General features: G+C 44.0%; 1 protein-coding gene across 5 annotated transcripts in view; it reads left to right on the top strand.

Annotated features, from left to right (window-relative positions):
• PLS3 (plastin 3) overlaps positions 1-17,097 on the top strand; it is a 47,738-nt gene extending 30,641 nt beyond the window's left edge. For all 5 annotated transcript variants that reach the window (XM_057381521.1, XM_057381525.1, XM_057381522.1 and 2 more), the window contains exons 3-16: positions 4,455-4,618; positions 6,389-6,518; positions 6,950-7,082; positions 8,335-8,416; positions 9,074-9,239; positions 10,287-10,429; positions 11,776-11,871; positions 12,385-12,580; positions 13,269-13,347; positions 13,505-13,619; positions 13,739-13,872; positions 14,719-14,842; positions 15,406-15,530; positions 16,335-17,097. In XM_057381521.1, coding sequence (XP_057237504.1) covers positions 4,455-4,618; positions 6,389-6,518; positions 6,950-7,082; positions 8,335-8,416; positions 9,074-9,239; positions 10,287-10,429; positions 11,776-11,871; positions 12,385-12,580; positions 13,269-13,347; positions 13,505-13,619; positions 13,739-13,872; positions 14,719-14,842; positions 15,406-15,530; positions 16,335-16,467 — 1,820 coding nt within the window. In that variant the 3' untranslated portion in view covers positions 16,468-17,097. The remainder of the gene's footprint in view (positions 1-4,454; positions 4,619-6,388; positions 6,519-6,949; positions 7,083-8,334; positions 8,417-9,073; positions 9,240-10,286; positions 10,430-11,775; positions 11,872-12,384; positions 12,581-13,268; positions 13,348-13,504; positions 13,620-13,738; positions 13,873-14,718; positions 14,843-15,405; positions 15,531-16,334) is intronic.
• The last annotated feature ends 6 nt before the right edge of the window (positions 17,098-17,103 follow it).

Genomic DNA, 17,103 nt, shown 5'->3' with positions numbered 1-17,103 from the left:
TGGCTGGGTGGCTGACTTTCACTGTGAACTTCTACTAGCACCTCTAGTGAATGTGAACAGAAGCTGGACTGAGTCTGCTRTGTGAAATGAAACCTGTTTTTCATCTCCCAGCTACCTGGAAGATTTGGAATGCACTGGGAAGCGTGGTTATAGCAGAACGCAGCTGGGTGGCTTCTAGGATGTCATGAAGGAGATGTGGGGAGGAGGAAGCATTTCACTCATTTCTGCTCGCCAAGATGTGCCCTGCTCCGATGCATGGCTGGTGGGGCTTCCTGCAGACCTGCTCTAGCTCCAGCACGGGGCAAGGTGCTGCTCTGCACGTGTGGGTTGATGGGACTTCAAAGGTGTGTGTGTTTGACCAGTTTTCTGTCTGCAGCTGGACTGCATTGAGACATCTGGTGGTGCTGGAAGGCAGTGAGGTGTGACACCGTTTACTCTGTCACCACTTGCCTTCCRTGCCCCTTGAAGTTATTGCATCTCTCACATGTGTGCTGTTCTCTGGCAGCCAGAAAAAAGTATCAGTTCCACAGGCATCCTAGAGCTTATTGAAACAATCCACAGGTGAGAAACCACTGTCTAAGGTTATCACTAAAGTCAGCTATAGCACAGAGTAGCAGCTCCCAGCATCCCGCAGCCAGTTATTTGTGTTGGAACTGATCCAGGTGGTAAAGAGCAGTGGGGAAAAAAAGCTTTGTAATGTCTGAAAACAGTAATTAAGTGGGGYACTGGAACTGTCTAGGCTTTGAGTGACCCACAGGTTAGTGGGAGAAGAGCAGGTTGTTCCAGGTCTCAGGGGATCTCTGAATTTGTCCCGTGGAACAGGTGCCTGTTCGTGTGCGCTTGGCCAGACAGTGGCACTTCAGAGGGGAGGCGTGGCAGAACAAAATCTGCAAACTTGCTCTGTTTATTTGTCTTCCTTCTCCCTCCTTCTGAGATAAGCAGAGATAAGCATCTTTTCTGGAAACACGAAGTACTCAAAAATCATAACCCAGCCGAACACTTTGTTCAGCGCTGCAAGGTGGTGAAACAATGGCCCAAAACATTGGCTTAGGGCAAGCAGGGATCTGTGMTCCTGCTAGTGTGTCCTGCTGAGCATATGTCCTTAAAAGGAAACGTGTGGGTTACTTTCCCCTCTTGCATCCTGTTATTTAAGCTATTTTAAGGACTTGTCCTCGGGAGGAAGCTGAGCCAGAGCTGGAAGCAGCTTTTGGGATTGGCTGTGGCTTTGCTGCGCCACCTGCGCATGGCCGGGGCCGTGTGTCGCTGCCGTGACCTTTCCCAGGTTTAGCAYGCTGGCGTGCATGCATCTTTCAGTAGAAATAGGAAACTTCAGATGTGCTGTAGTTTCCTTTCCATCAGGCAGGCCATAATGAATCCAGSCTGTAGCTTGTCTGTTAAAACAATTTCGCTTTCTTCCATTCGTAATTCTGGGCAGGCCGCCGAAGGATTTCATTTGGGATAGCTTCTATTTTGACAGCCTCTTCAGCTGTTGAATACCATCTCAGATTTTGTTAGAAAGGGATTTTAGACCACCTTGTGTCTGAAATCTGGGCCTGTTGCAGGACATCCAGCAAGGCACCATATGGTGGGCCTGCAGTGATGCTGGAAATAGTTTTGGARCTGGCGGGTACTACAGAGGTGGGGGGTTTTTTGTTTTTTTCTTTTAAATGCTGCTGCTTTGTACATTTGATGCCAGAAGGAGAGCAGAGACAGCAGGAAGGGAAGCAGCTGCCCTGTGGGATCAGGATCTCAAGCCTATTTGTCATGTCAGGCTTTTTGACATGTTAAGAACAGGTCCATTTTCCATCACGCAGTCAGTCATTACTTGACTCTGCTAGCAAGCCAAAACCACAGGCCAGCACCACTTTATGGTAAAACCAKCAGGCTCAAATTCTGTGGCCAAGAAGCTAAAACTTGAAATGAGAGCATCTTCARTGCAAAACTGTAACTTAATGTACAGTCTTGCAATTAAAGTAATGGACCTGATTTACTTTTAATTCCCACTCCCAAGTGTCTGGGACATAGATGCCCTTTCAATCTGTGAAGTAAATTGATGATTCATTTTTTTCCCAAGATGCTATRGAAGAGTAACTCTTACAAGTGGCTGTTTGGGTCCTGAGTCCTGAGAATCAATGATTTTGAGTGAATTGTGTCCTCCACACTTGGTTTTGTGCTGTTTGTCTGAGCCCTGTGCAGCCTTTCCTGATGGGTGAAATCTTCCCTTGTGCCATGCTCCTGTCTCATGTGAGCTCCCATGTGAGCTGCATTTCAGATGGCTCTTCSTGTGGCAGAGCTCCTATTTTTTATTATTTTTTAGTGAGCAAAGGTGAATATTCTTTGAACTAGGCACACCTGGAGGATTGGGGAAGATGCTGATTGCAGGAATGAGTGAGACTGTCAGACTGGGCAGAAATTTACCCAGCTTGGAGTAAATTCCTGATACCTGCCCTGCAGGGCTTCCTATGTCAAACCAAGCTCTAAAATAGGTTTCAGAATCCTTTTATCCATGTATCCCAAATTGGAGTTGCAGACTTTGGGGCTYGGTTTCCTGATGTCTCACCCAAAAGGCTTCTGCCTCATGAAATACCATACAAGGTTTTATCCCTTTCACATCTGAATAGTCTCAGACGTGGCACATGCAAAGCTGAATCAGAAACAGTTCTGAAAGCTTAACCTAGACATGTCAAGGGGAAGACCTTTACCAAATCTGAGCCTGAATCAGATCCTGTCAAGGTTGCAATTTATATATTTTGAAATCTTATTTTGCTCTGTCCTTCGCTTGCTGCTTACATCCACTCTAACATTTCGTTAGATGTAAAACTTAGGTTGTGGATTGATTGGAAGAAGTGATGAACAGATGTTTTTGGATTTACCTGCTTAATTTGGCAGCATGGCAAAGGTTTGTGGTTGGTTCAGTCAGGCACAGGCAGAAGCAGTGGGAGTTGGCTCTAGGCTGAGGGTGAAAGCAAAGTTATGTTTTAGGTTCATAGGCCCTGAAGATTAGGAAATCCCTTCTTGACTTATTTTCTTCTCTGGCTGTAAGGAGGGGAAAAGATGCATATTGTGAAGCTAGATTCAGTAATAAAAATACTGTAATAGAAGAAGCTGTGATTTATCTAGAGGGGAAATAGTTTGCTCATGACAACTGAGGCTGGACTGTTAATAAAGCTTGCCTTTGTAAGCTTGYATTATTTTGGAATAAAATTCTAAAACTGAGGGTCAGACAGCAGACAATTGGTATCATTAATCATTGCCCCAAACCACTTTATTTCATCAGCATTATTGTAAACACTGACTTTTCATAAAGTAGTTTAATGTATTTATTAATCCRCTGGAACTGATGCTCTTTCTCAGTCTGAGACATAGAGACTGGAGTGTAGGAGGGAGTGCAGGTTTCTCTGGGTACTTTGGATAATTGCCACTGAGCAAAGCTTCACTTYCTTGCTAACTGATAAAAACAATTTTAAAATCCCATATTCCCATATGAATCTGGAAAATGAGGACGGCTGGAGTGCTGGTGCAAACATGCTGCTTGCTGGAACATTGCTGTGAAACAAACCTAAAAACCACAGAYTCCTCATTAAAAATAAATTGACCTTCACAATTTGGTAAAAAAAAAACCCCAAACTATCCTGGACCTTAGAGCTATCCCAATTGCTTTCTTTTATTCTTGAAAGCATCTCCCTTTAAGCATTAATACTGACCCCAGTGGCTAAGCATTAATACTGACCCCAGTGGCTGTGGTGAGATTTGGTTTTGAAGGAAACCAAATTTTGTGTCTGGTGCAGCTCTTCATGCACTGAATTAGTGAAGTAAGTTACAATATCTTAACTAAACACACAGTGCTGCTGTGGCATGGTGATTCTCTGTGAGAGCAGATGCCCTTGCAGAGCATTCTTGGGCAGCAATAAAATATCTGGTTATGATTTGCTGTCAGTGTTAGATGGAGAACATCGTCATTGTCAACATGATAAAARTGCAACTGCAGAACTGACTTGGTGTTTTCAGTTCAGAAATTAAGAGGTGCTGTGTTTCATTACCATCTGTTTTTAACATRCAAAGGCAGCGGTAGTTAGATGTCAAAAGAGACATCCTGGAGATCGTTGATGAAAATGCAGATGTTCTGTTGTGGAACTTTTACACCAGGCTTGTCACACGTGCCCAGAGCTGTTGTGGTCAGTCCTGCTTYGAAGCTGCTGTTGCCCAGAGCCAGAGGGTTCCATGTGTTGGAATCCTCTCTGAGGATGTGCTGTGTGTATTTCCTTTGACTCCTGGTGGTGTCTCTGAACAATGTGCTCAGTGATATTTTTGGTGTGGCCATCCTGCTGTGTGCCCATGCCCTCTGTGGATTCACAAGCCGTGGTGTGGATGTGTTTTTGCCTCTCTCTTGRGGGTCAATCCTGTCAGGTACAGGCACATTTCTAAAACCTTCTGCTGCCTCTTTTCCTCCTCAGACCTCAACAGCAATGGGTTCATCTGTGACTACGAGCTGCACGAGCTGTTCAAGGAGGCCAGCCTGCCCCTCCCTGGCTACAAGGTCAGGGAGATCATCCAGAAGCTCATGATCGACGGCGACAAGAATAAAGATGGGAAGATTAGTTTTGAAGAATTTGTCTATGTAAGTGATATTTCTGAGTTGCCAGCAGCCTGGGGGACCCCTTTTAGGCAAAGTCAAGGAAGACAGTAGACTGAACCTGACTTCTCAGCCACTTACCCTAATCCTGCTTTTCTTTTGACAAGCTGATCAATTCTGAGGCTTAGCCACTTAAAAATCAGTTMTTTGTACAGGTATCTGCATATGATCAATCTTTTGTGCTGTCATTGACAGCCTTCAGATTTGGATAGAGGGGAAATATTGGAATCCACGTGGTTTTCCTGTACAAAATCTTCATTGGAGGCCAAAATACTGTTTCCACACAAGGTGGAATGATTCAAGCAATGATTCAAGCTTACAGTATTTACTGGAAGCTGTTCAGTTTTTCCAGGCTCATGGATGAATGCTTGTTTTCCCAGTGTATCAGTATMATTTCCTTTCTGTGTTTAATGTAAGTATTTGCTAAAGACTCGAGAGGGCATTTCAAGATACTCTTGGATGTATCTTAGATGGCGACCTAGGAAAATTCAAATTTGTTGCCTCAAAAGAGAAGAACGGGAGTAAGGAGATAGGAAAAGTTGAAGGATCAGTCTTTTGTGGCAGAAATAGGTCAGAATTTTAAAATTTACTGATTTTTATAAAAGCCCAAGTCTTCTGTGGTAATGGTTTCATGTACATCCTTCWTCCTTTTGATGCTCTGATGACTGAATGCTGAAAGAGTAATTAAAGTATGTGCAGCACATTGAGGGAGCTGTTTTCATGTCAATTAGTTTTCTTGATATTTCTTAATTTATCTTCACCTTCCTTAATTGTTTTCAGACCCTCTGAACTTTTGAGTTCGGAGCCAGCTAGTAAGTTGGAGTTTGTGTGCAGTTTGTGGAGCACTTGCATGCTGTGTGCATGTTTCAGCTGTTGGTTTGAGCTGGTCCATAACTCTTAACTTTGCATTAGGAAAGGAGAAATAAATCTCTTCTGTCACATTTGAAAGGTACCAGTGATTGAGTAAACATAAAATGTGTCAGGGCAGCTGAAGTGTACATTAGCAACACTGCTCAGCTGCATGATTTTTACAAACTGGACTTTAGTTTTGAGGGAGTTCAGGCTTTCCAGCCAYTGAATGTGTTTTTTACTAATAGCTGTTCAGTTTTGTGGGGCCKTGAGGCCACTAACAGTGACATCCAACCTGTGCAAATGACACAAGTAATCTTTCTGTGCTAAAGCATCTCTTCACCCTCCAACAAGAGGGTGTTTAGCCAGTTAGCCCAAGCCTGCTGTTGAGGAAGAGGGAATCCTTACTGGAGCACTCTTGTTACACTTTATTGCAGATTTGACTGTTATATGCTTAAAGAGAATTGTTTCTTGGGTTGTGGACAAAGTCTTCTGTGTGAACTAAAGTCACAGTCCCACCAGCATCTGGCTTATGCAGAAAGGTTAAAATTGCACCACAGCTTTCTCAAGTTTGGCCCTGCAGGAACTGCTGCATGTCTTACCTGTGCTCAGACTGCAAAGATTTTGTGTTTTTTTCTTGTGGTCTCTTGAAATCTACCTGTGAGGGTAAATTATGCAGGGTACTTCATGCCTAATGCTTCTGTTTGAGTAGGCACTCACAGCGTGTGTTTGASACAGTGGGGTGACCATGTCAGATTTAATTCCACTACACCCTTGCTGAGCCCTTCACATTGCTGATTTTACTGCTAAGTTTGCTTTAAAGCTGAGAAGAAATAGCTCCTTCTGTGTTCCTTTCGCATGATGGAGGTGAATTTTTCTCGTCTAACAGAGCTCTTTGAATTGTAGATYTTCCAAGAGGTGAAAAGCAGCGACATCGCTAAAACGTTCCGCAGGGCCATTAACAGGAAGGAAGGGATCTGTGCCATCGGGGGCACCTCGGAGCTCTCCAGCGAGGGGACACAGCACTCCTACTCAGGTACCACTCTGCTTCCACTCTTCTCTTGGCTTTTTGGAGGCTGTGCCAAAACCAGCCCGTTTCTACCACCATGCCATGTGCTCAGTGATTCCCACGTCCGGGTGAGAGCAGGACGGTATTTATAGGCTGCAAATTTTTAGCAGTGTGTAAGTTAAATGTGTTCTTATTTGCTTTGTTAACTGTGCTTGCTGATGAAGTCCTTCTGTYACACTTCAGTATAATAAAGTTATTAAGTAACAAGTAAATAACAGGAATATTCTGGTAATTGGAAGTGCAAGTCTTCTTTCTTTAAACTTTGTGTGRCTAATAAAATATGTGTTAATGATAGTGGGGATCTTACTTCCCTGGGCTATTGTACTCTGTTTTTTGGGGGGGAAATCTTTGCTATGTTATGAAACAACCTGTGTTAAATTTATGATTGGTTTTCTTAGAGGAAGAGAAATATGCCTTTGTGAACTGGATAAACAAAGCCCTGGARAGTGATCCCGACTGCAAGCACGTTATTCCAATGAACCCAAATACAGATGACCTGTTCAAAGCTGTGGGAGATGGGATTGTGCTGTGGTAAGTCATGATGCCTCCTGAATTGAAAAAAAAAAAATAAAAATCACTAAAATAACTTTCAAAACTGTAGTTAGGGGAAATTTCATCCTATTCTAGGCTGGTGTGTGTGCATAACGTTTTGCACATATAAAAAGAGGCTCAGTCTCCCAGGCTTTCAGTGCCATTGTGTGATACCTCAGCTGATATTTTCATCCAGTGCTTTTGTCTGAGCCTGAGTTTGCTGAGGGGGCAGAAGGTGCTTGGTGGGAGCAGGAATTGTCCTGGTGCCCCCCAGCCTGAGGGGGCACATGGCACAAACAGCCCATCCTCGTGGATGTGTACACAGGCAGTGTCCTCTGTGGGAATGTTAGTGACCTKACTGTGCAATAACCCAAAAATGGATTTTCTGGGAATCCTCTTGTTGCTCTTTTCAACAACTGCACTAAGGAAGGAAGGTGATTTGTTTTGTTACTGCTGAGAACAGAAGGCATYCAGGCCTGCTGAATACCAGCCATCTTCTCTGCATGAAGTTTTTTGTTGGTTTTATGGGTTCATTTTYTTATTGGAATTGAATTACTATAGTGGAGAAGTGGATCAATCTGCAATTTTAGTAACTTTATATCAATACACAAAGTAAGTTTAAGTGGCTTACCTGTTGTCTTTAATTTCTYTTATTTTTAACTTTAGCTCGTGATGCATATTTTTAGTTTGTTTATTTCCCAAGTTTCAAGTAATTTGTGTCTTTAGGCAAAGACTGAACTGAGTAGGAAGTAGTTCATAATGTAAAGTTTAAATTTGCCATATTTTCTGTTGRTTAAAAATTCATTGTTCTCTCATTCTCCCTACTGAGCTCTCCAAGTGTTTGTTCTTTTTTTGGGTAGGTTTTCTTGCCAGCAGTAGTAAACCTTTACAATGGGAGGAAGCTTGTTGTCTTACTAGAATGTGCAGTGGATGTCAGCAGAGCAATGAGTCTTGGCCAGTTCAGTGCCTGCACTGTGAATAATTCATGTGCTCTTTTTGCTCCAGCAGCTGAGATCAGTAGTGGCTGGGAGCTTGTTTAAAGTTTCAGGCTTAGCTATTAGTTACAAATACATTCTTGATAACATAAATATTAACTTCTGATTTATACAACCTTGATTTGATGAAAAAAAAATACACAAAACCAAGCAGGCTAAAGGAAATGTGCTGTGGTGAGTATTTTTACAGTGCATTGAGTTTTGTTCAGATTAAGTACTAAATGTTGTTCAAATGTCATCGTTTTTCTTCCCAACAGCAAAATGATCAATCTTTCTGTGCCTGACACAATWGATGAAAGAGCAATTAATAAGAAGAAACTCACACCATTCATAATTCAGGTATAATGCATTTCTGTATTTTATTTTCTGAAATTCCTATTAAGATAGAATTAATGAATGCAACATGGTACCTCAGGGCATTATTGTGAAATGTTGGAAAGGAGCAAGTTTTATAGCATCTGTTKAATTATTAAATCCAGTTTTGTACCGTGTATAATTGACAGTTCTGTGGACATGGGTCAAAAATGCTAAATTAATTAGAAAAAGGGGTAAAGTGGCAGAAATGCTGTGCACACCTGATATTGCTGTGGTGATTAGGTACAGCACTGTCCTTTTTTAAACCATGTTGTTGTTGGTGTTGGCTGTGAATCATTTCATAGTAGGGCAGGCAGTTTTTGTGAGGATGCCTCTGTGTGTGTGTGTGTGTATAAATTAGCACTTCTGTAGCCTCCTTGTTGCTGCCCCTAGATGCAACTAACTCGGAGGCTGAAACTAAACACCAGAGGTGAAATTAAACCCAGGTGCCTAGTTCAGTTCTTATTGATTCAGCCTGCTGCCACCACAGCTCCCTTAAAACTTCAGCTGGAGAGCGCCTGGGAGCGCTTCCTCTGAGTGTTGGAGCAAGGACCAGGGTGAAGCCTCCACTCTGCTGGTGCTGGATGAAAGGGAAAGCAGCTTCTCCCTGGGCTGTGTCTGACTGGGCTTTGCTGTTTGCAGGAGAACCTGAACCTGGCCTTGAATTCTGCGTCGGCCATCGGCTGTCATGTTGTCAATATTGGCGCGGAGGACTTGAGGGAAGGGAAGCCCCACCTGGTGCTCGGGCTCCTCTGGCAGATCATCAAGATTGGCCTGTTTGCTGACATCGAGCTCAGCAGAAATGAAGGTAAATTAAGCTGGGTGATGGTGTCTAAAGCACGGACACAGCCTCAGCCCTGCCTCTTCGCTCCCTCCTCTCTGCTGGAGCAGGGTCACCGGGGCGTGTGCCAGGCTGGGTGTTCTCCAGGCTGGCTGTAGCCATGCAGGTCCTTGCAGGGTTGTGCCACCCTGGTGATGTGTGCCAGCYTTGGGGAGCTGGCTGAGACCCAGCCTGGGAGCCAAGCCTGGCTTGAACCTGAATGAATACCGTGCTCGGTGATTCCCCAGGCTGCTCCAGCCACAGGTACCTGGCAGTGCTGGCAGCTGGCAAAAGCTGCTTGGATCCTTTTAGGATTATAAACAACTCATATCTTTCTCACAAAAAATTGTTTTTTGAAAGGGGGACTTCAGCTCTTTGGTAATTATTTGTTTCTAAAATCCTCCTTGCTGCTGTCACTGGTGCAGCTCTTGCTTTGTCCTTGACGATGAGAGACTGGTGTTGCAGCTCTCTTCCTGTGCTCACTTGGTTCTGCATGACTGCCTCCAAAATTTCAACTTTTCAAATCATCTGAAGAGCTCTGATATTCCTGCAGGTTATTATCAGAGCATCCAGATGGGTGGAGGGGCTTCAGTGTCTTTTATTTAAGCTTCCCCATCATGAAGTGGTGACATTGTTTGGCTTAGATTGAAAATTCATGGCAAGGCAAGCACTGGCCAGCTGAAAGGGTGCTTATCTTTCTCTGGCTTTTTTTAACATTGCTTGTGAAACTGCTTGGAAGCATTTTTCATTGAGATAGAAGTACATTTGCATTTAGCTTCCTGTCATCAGCTTAAAAGACAGCACATAAAGTCCAGAGAATTTTGTTATACATGAAAATGGAAAATACTTTTTTACACATAGTTTTCTAGATAATTTGTACTCCTCCTGTGTAACAACCAACTCAGRAAAACTCTGCTAATACCCAGAATATTTTGACATAATCAGTAGTTGGTATTTTGTCCCCCTGAAATCTTGCAGCAGCTCTAATTCTGGCATGCAKGTTTGCCTCTTCCCTCACAAGTGTTTTTCTTCCAGCACTGGCTGCCTTACTCCGTGATGGTGAAAACCTGGAGGATCTTATGAAACTGTCCCCAGAAGAGCTGCTCCTAAGATGGGCCAACTACCACCTGGAAAACGCAGGCTGGCACAAAATCAGTAACTTCAGCTCAGATATCAAGGTACCAAAGCTCTCCTGACTTGCAATGCCTGGGGAAAGACTGGGAGCCTGGCAGGGATGTATTTGCATGTGTAAATGAGGCCTTTCATCCTCAGACAGGACCTTTCTTAACCCCTAATACCCTGAGTGGTCTTTCCAGGGGGGTTTGGGATGATCTGTTTGAGGTTTTGTGGTGCTGTTCTCTCTTGCCTTGAGGATGAGCCCAGTGTTGAACTGTCTGAGTGTTTCCTTCAGTGCTGCTGCTGTTTTGTGTTTTAATCAACTGTGAAACTGGTGTTATTCATGTTTCTGAATGTCCTTAATCCATATTTTGATGGAGATAAAAGGAAAAAATGCTTCACTGGAAAGTGAGACTTCACATGCCCTTGGCAGGTGGTGACATTTCATCCAAAATGTCATGGGCTGGAGAGAGAAAGGGAAACAAAACCTCTCATTCTCCACACTGRGTTTAGTTGGAATGGGAGTGGGAACTCTCAGAGCTGCTTTTCAGATGTGTGGGGGGCCCTGGTGAGAAAAGGAGCATAGTGTGCCAGGTTAGTGTGGCATTTCTGGACACTGGTCTCAGCAGGTCTCTGGACATGACCAGCAGTTTGGAAGAGGAAAAAGAACACTGAAATGGAAAGAAAATTGATTATGTGTATGAGGAGCACAAATGTGACCTGTGTGTGCATGTGTGCACACATGGTCACTCTTATTTCCAGCTCCAAAATTACTTATCATTTTGCCGATAGCTCTGGACTTCTCTGGTGCAGCCCCATGGCTTCCAGGGTATGCTGAGGTTCTCCCCAGTGCTGAGAACTAAAAGGACATGATAAATAATCACTATGTGTTAAAAGGACATGATAAATAATCTCTACAGCTATTGGCTCCTCCTGGTTTGTGGCTGTCCCTGGCCTCTCTTCTCTTAGCTGTTCTAGCTAACGGGCAGGCACAGAAGAAAACATTCAGACATCTTATAATCAGCTTTTTGTTCGAAATTTGTCTTTGCTGAGCCATTTTTCATCATTGCTGTGGCAATAGGAATGGCTGCCCTGGGGCATCTGGGGGCCATGAGTGTGAGCAGCATGGGGTCATTGCCTCCTCCAGCCACTGCAGAGGCAAAGGCAAACAGTCAAACCACATAATTGTCATCTTAAATATTTCTAACCTTTTCCCTTTGTTTCCTTTCCTGCTGCCTGGATTTCTACCATTGTGCTCTCTTTTAAGCTTACAGATTTTGGCAATTCAGTAAAGGTACATAAGCCAATTATGCACGGTGACTTGTTAAAAATGAGATTTTGAAATTAATTGTTATGGTGTATTCACTGCTGTGCGGGTGACCTGAGTTTTCTTTTTCATCCATTTCAGGATTCCAGAGCCTATTTCCACCTCCTCAATCAAATTGCACCCAAAGGGCAGAAAGAAGGAGAGCCTCAGATCGATATTAACATGTCAGGTTTCAATGTAAGTATTCAGGCTGTGCTGTCCTGTCCTCATCCTGTAGGATCATGAGCAGCCTGTACCCTGTCATTGCCCTGTGACATCTGGGTAACCTGGTATCTTAATTTCTGGAGCGTGTACAGTGTCAGTGGCCATGGGCACACCTCGGGTGTGTGCTCAATGAGTGCCTGCAGCCAGCCTGGTCGCTGCCCTCCAATTAACACCGGTGATTGAGAAATTCTTGGTGGGTTTGCTCCATTTGGGAGCATGTTGACTTCTTATGAACCACCAAGTCCCAAAAGCATGGAAATTGGACAGCATGTGAGCTTGGAAAACAGCATAATAGGAAAACTTGTGAGGCAAGCCACGACAACTGCCCAGCAGCAGAGCTTGGTGCATGCACCTCGTCCCTTTACTCTGTTAGGGACTGGTGCCAAACCTGGGCTTGTGACATCGCTCCAGGCAGTGCCAGGAGCTTCCATCTGCTCTGTGGCCCAGTCTGTGCCATGACAGCTCGTGTTCATTGCCTCCCTGCAGGAGAAGGATGACCTGAGGAGGGCAGAGTACATGCTGCAGCAGGCGGATCGCCTGGGCTGCCGGCAGTTCGTCACGCCGGCTGACGTGGTCAGCGGCAACCCCAAACTGAACCTGGCCTTCGTTGCCAACCTGTTCAACAAGTACCCAGCACTCACCAAGCCTGAAAACCAGGACATCGACTGGACCCTTCTGGAAGGTGATGGCCGTATCAGACACAAAATTAGCAGGAGGGGAATATCTGAAGTAAACAGTTGTGTCACAGGAGGCTGTGCCCTGCAGAGGTATCTCCACTGAAGTAAMACCTATGATTTGAGGCTTCGGTGCTGCAGTGGCTGTTTACTCATTTGGGGCAGGTGACAAGGGCACTTGGCAGCCTGTCCAGCTGCTTTGACCCTGTTGTGGAGCCTGAACCTGTAGGCATGCTGCCAGCAGCCCGTCACTCACCGTGTCAGGGAATTCGGTTTTGCCATTTCCTGTGATGGGCAAGAAAACCTCAGTAACGCAGTGAGATGTTCATGGCAGCAGTAATTGTTGAGATGTAAATGGGAGTGGTAATTGTTGGCACAGMTGGGCCTGGGGCTTTGACAGCAGTTAGCTAACATCCTGGAGAAAGATCTTCCTGCTGCATTTTCTTGCAGAAAGTGCAAAAGGCTCTTCTGAGGCCTGAGGAAATCAGAACAATATCCAAGACTCAATATCAGTGTCACCCTCTTCCTTTGAAAAAATTATAGTAGAAAAAAATGCTTCCTCCCTGATTAAAAACCTCCTGATGAGCTGTGTGAAATTGAGCTATGCTGCTCAGAAGGCCCTGCCTTGSAGGGTAGAAGTCCCTGCTTAGTTTTGAACTCGCAGGATTTGCAGTGAACCWGTTTTCTCTCATGTAGGAGAGACGCGTGAGGAACGGACCTTCCGTAACTGGATGAACTCCCTTGGCGTGAACCCCCACGTAAATCACCTCTATGGGTAAGCTTCAGGCTCTTGGGAGACACAGCTTTTTTTTTTAAATCTTTTTAAGGTTGTTGAAATTGCAACAGCCTGTAAAGAATAGTCATTATTCACGATGTGACAGAGTGCACTCAAATCTTGGGACATTAGACTTAATCCATGTTTTCCATTTTAGTGATCTCCAAGATGCACTGGTAATACTACAATTATATGAAAAGATCAAAGTTCCTGTAGACTGGAATAAGGTTAACAAGCCTCCGTACCCTAAACTTGGAGCAAATATGAAAAAGGTAAACATGTCAAAAAACTTTTAAAGAAGCCATGAACACTAAAAGTTCCTATTTGAGGCTTCCAGTCGAGTGAGTGTGTTTGCGAGTAATTTTTCTATTTAAACCCTTGTCCTGTGTAGCTTGAAAACTGTAACTATGCTGTAGACCTGGGAAAGCATCCAGCCAAATTCTCCCTGGTTGGCATCGGAGGGCAGGACCTGAACGACGGGAACCCGACGCTGACGCTGGCCTTGGTCTGGCAGCTGATGAGGAGGTAGGACCCCCCTCAAACATGTGGAACTTGTGARTGGAGTACAGAACTTGGGAAGCCTTTTCCATGAGAATGTTGCAGCACCTGGAACAGTCATCCAGAAAGATTGCAAAACCTTTGTCATTTTGGGGAGGTTTATGAAGCAAAACTGGACAAAACTGTGGCAGAGCTGCACGAGAGGCTGGAGCAGAGACCTCTGGAGAGCCCTTTGGTGGACCTGTGATCATCCTGTGACCAGGATCACCTCTCTCTCACYTGCTCAAGTCTGGTCCACCTGCAGAAACCCTGAGCAGGAGCACTACACAACTTTTATGTTCTAATTTTTAATTGGACATTGAGACGGAAACATTCTGGGGCTACTTTATAGCCCTCTTTTTCACTGGAATAGGGGAAAGAAGAAACTTAATAACAGATAAAACTGATCCTCCTGTTTCTTAACTAGTTCTGAAGAATTATAAGATTATGCAAATACGTATCTGAAAAAAAAAGTTGCATGGTAGCTCCTAATTTGRCATTAGAGGTCTGAATGCCAGCTCTTGAGTTAATCCACACCTTTCAGGTAATGTGTGACCCCTATGGAGCAAATGCTCMATGGTCAAACAGTTTAACAAATGCCCTGAGTCCAGGCAATTTTGTGAGCTCCTAGTCAAGGACATGGAGTGCTAGAAAGATGAAAAATCACTTTTCAGACAAGATRAGATGGTTCTTCCTTTTTGCTAAAGGAATTAAAAAAAAACCCAAACCTGCAACTGAGACTGTGTAAAGACTTTCCAAGCTGCCATGGCTGGTGTTGCATCCTGGCTTTGCCTTGGCTCTGTTCCTCATCTCGTTCTCTCTGCTGGTTCTCAGGTACACGCTGAATGTCCTGGAGGACCTGGGTGATGGTCAGAAAGCCAAYGATGACATCATAGTCAGCTGGGTCAACCAGACCCTGAAAGAAGCTGGCAAGTCCACCTCCATCCAGAACTTCAAGGTACAGGTTCCCTTCTTGCATACAAAAGGAGAGGAGTGCCCAAAAATGTGTTTCCTCAGCTGGAGGAGCAGCAGGRGCATCTTAGAAAGGAGTTTAAACAGGGCAGGGTTCAGTCTGTGCTGGGAGCAGAGTGGGTTCAAGCTGCAGGAGAGGAGATTGTTTAGGACTGCCCACAGTGGGGAGGAGTGGCAGAGGAGGGGAGGGTGCTCAGGATTGGGGCAGAGGGGGGAGTGGAGATGCTGGCAAGGAAAGGGGCTGAAGCTGGAGTGTTTGGAGGTGAGCACTGTGCCTTGGGCTGTGCTCAGCAGGGCAGACCTGCTGCCTGCACATCGATTATTTCTTCACAAACACTCGCAGTAAATTGGATATATATATTGTATTTTTAACAAAGGTTAGGCAGCAGCGTGGTTTTCCCACCTGGGAATAGTCCCTAACACTGCTGCTTTGAAAAGGCTCATTTAAAACTTTTTTGGTTGCACATCGCAGAGCAGCTGAATTGAGGTAAGAATTATGTCTCAAAGATTAGACACTCATCTTTCCTTCTCTGTCCCTGTATTCTCCAGGACAAGACTATCAGCACGAGCTTGGCAGTTGTGGATTTAATTGATGCCATACAGCCTGGTTGTATCAACTATGACCTTGTAAAGACTGGTAACCTATCAGAAGATGACAAACAGAATAACGCTAAGTAAGTTTGCTGTCTCAAAAGCTGTTTTGCATTGACAGGGTGCACATTCAGTGTGCTGGAATTAAGCTGCAGGTATTTCGAGTAGCACAGTTTATAAATGCTGTGGTTTTCAGTCTCTTTTARCACAGTACTTTTTACACAGACAGCACTTGCTTGCCTGTGACACTGGAGGGAGCAGTTGGCTGAACTCTGGCTGCTTGAGAGAAATGCAGAACCACTCCAGCAATTCTCAGCAGTGATACTCCATTTCTCACCTGTTTGTTCAGGCATTTGAAGTGTTCAGCTGGTGGCTCAGCGTTTTGAAATTGAGCCCTTGTATGTCTTTTGTCTTGTTGAATCATCATAGATTGTCAAGTTTAAAGTATGCSTATTAAAACATACCTTTGAAATGTGTGTTCTGAGACTGTTCTGCAGTGGCAGAATGACAGCAAAGTTTCTGGCAGATAATAGTCTCACTTTGTTATTCATAAGGAACAAACAGAAGAGGAAATGTAAAAGCTACATGATTAATCCTTCATTATATATGCTATTAGCCCTAACAAATATTAATTAAGATTCTTTTTTAACTGTCGGTAAAGTGGACTTGACATTCAAAGGTCAATTTGCACATTAAAAACACTTTACTGTGGAAAAGGAAACAGCAAAAGATGAGAAAAAAATGTAAAACAAAAGGATGTGGTATGATTAAACTGTTCCACATCCTGAATCTTAATAAATAATAGATGAAATTGTGTTGGATGGGGCAGGATTTGACTTATCATATCAGTCTCAGTGCTGACCACCTCATCTTTTCATGGTGAATAGGTACGCTGTGTCCATGGCAAGAAGAATTGGTGCCAGAGTTTATGCTCTTCCAGAAGATCTTGTGGAGGTGAAGCCGAAGATGGTCATGACCGTGTTTGCCTGCYTGATGGGCAGAGGAATGAAGCGAGTATAAAAAGATGATCCATGTCAAGAAAAAAAAACAACCAAAATGCAACGAAAACCCAACCTGCCACCCTGGGTGCATGAGTAGCAGATGGGCTGTGACAACATTGAAATGCTGTTGGCCTTGGAGCTGTTGAAGTTCAAAGGACTTTGTTTTGCTTTGCAAGACAAATTTATCAAAATTCTCAGGGAGAGGAGTTTTAACCAACAGACGTGCTCTTTTCCCAAAGGAAAGTTTAACTTATCAAGAGCTCACAGAAATGCATTCATAGCAGACCTGCATCTTGCAATATTGCTCTGGAGCTGTTTTCACTCCATTATTTCTCAGATACTTGACGTGTGGTTTTTTTTACCCCTGAGGGCTATAAGGTGGTTGGTATGAGTTGTTAATGGAAACAAATCTAATTTCTATCTGCAGTCCACTTTAATTTCTGTCATACAGTCCAAGCATATTCTAAGTTTGACCACATCCTTAATTTTGCAAATAAAGCTACAGTACAAGTTGGGACCTGCAGGCCAGCTCGCAATGCTAAATGAGAAATGTGTAATTAGGAAGATGTCCTTCCTCTGGTATTCTTTGTACATGGTGCTTTTTTGTACATCTAACTATTTTGATTACTTTACAAATAAAGCATGGCAGTTTTTT

Source organism: Malurus melanocephalus, unplaced genomic scaffold, assembly GCF_030028575.1.
Source record: "Malurus melanocephalus ecotype Western Australia unplaced genomic scaffold, MMel_1.1 scaffold_514, whole genome shotgun sequence".
NCBI lineage: Eukaryota > Metazoa > Chordata > Aves > Passeriformes > Maluridae > Malurus > Malurus melanocephalus.
Note: the sequence above shows the minus strand (reverse complement) of the source record. Positions and strands in the feature narration are given on the sequence as shown.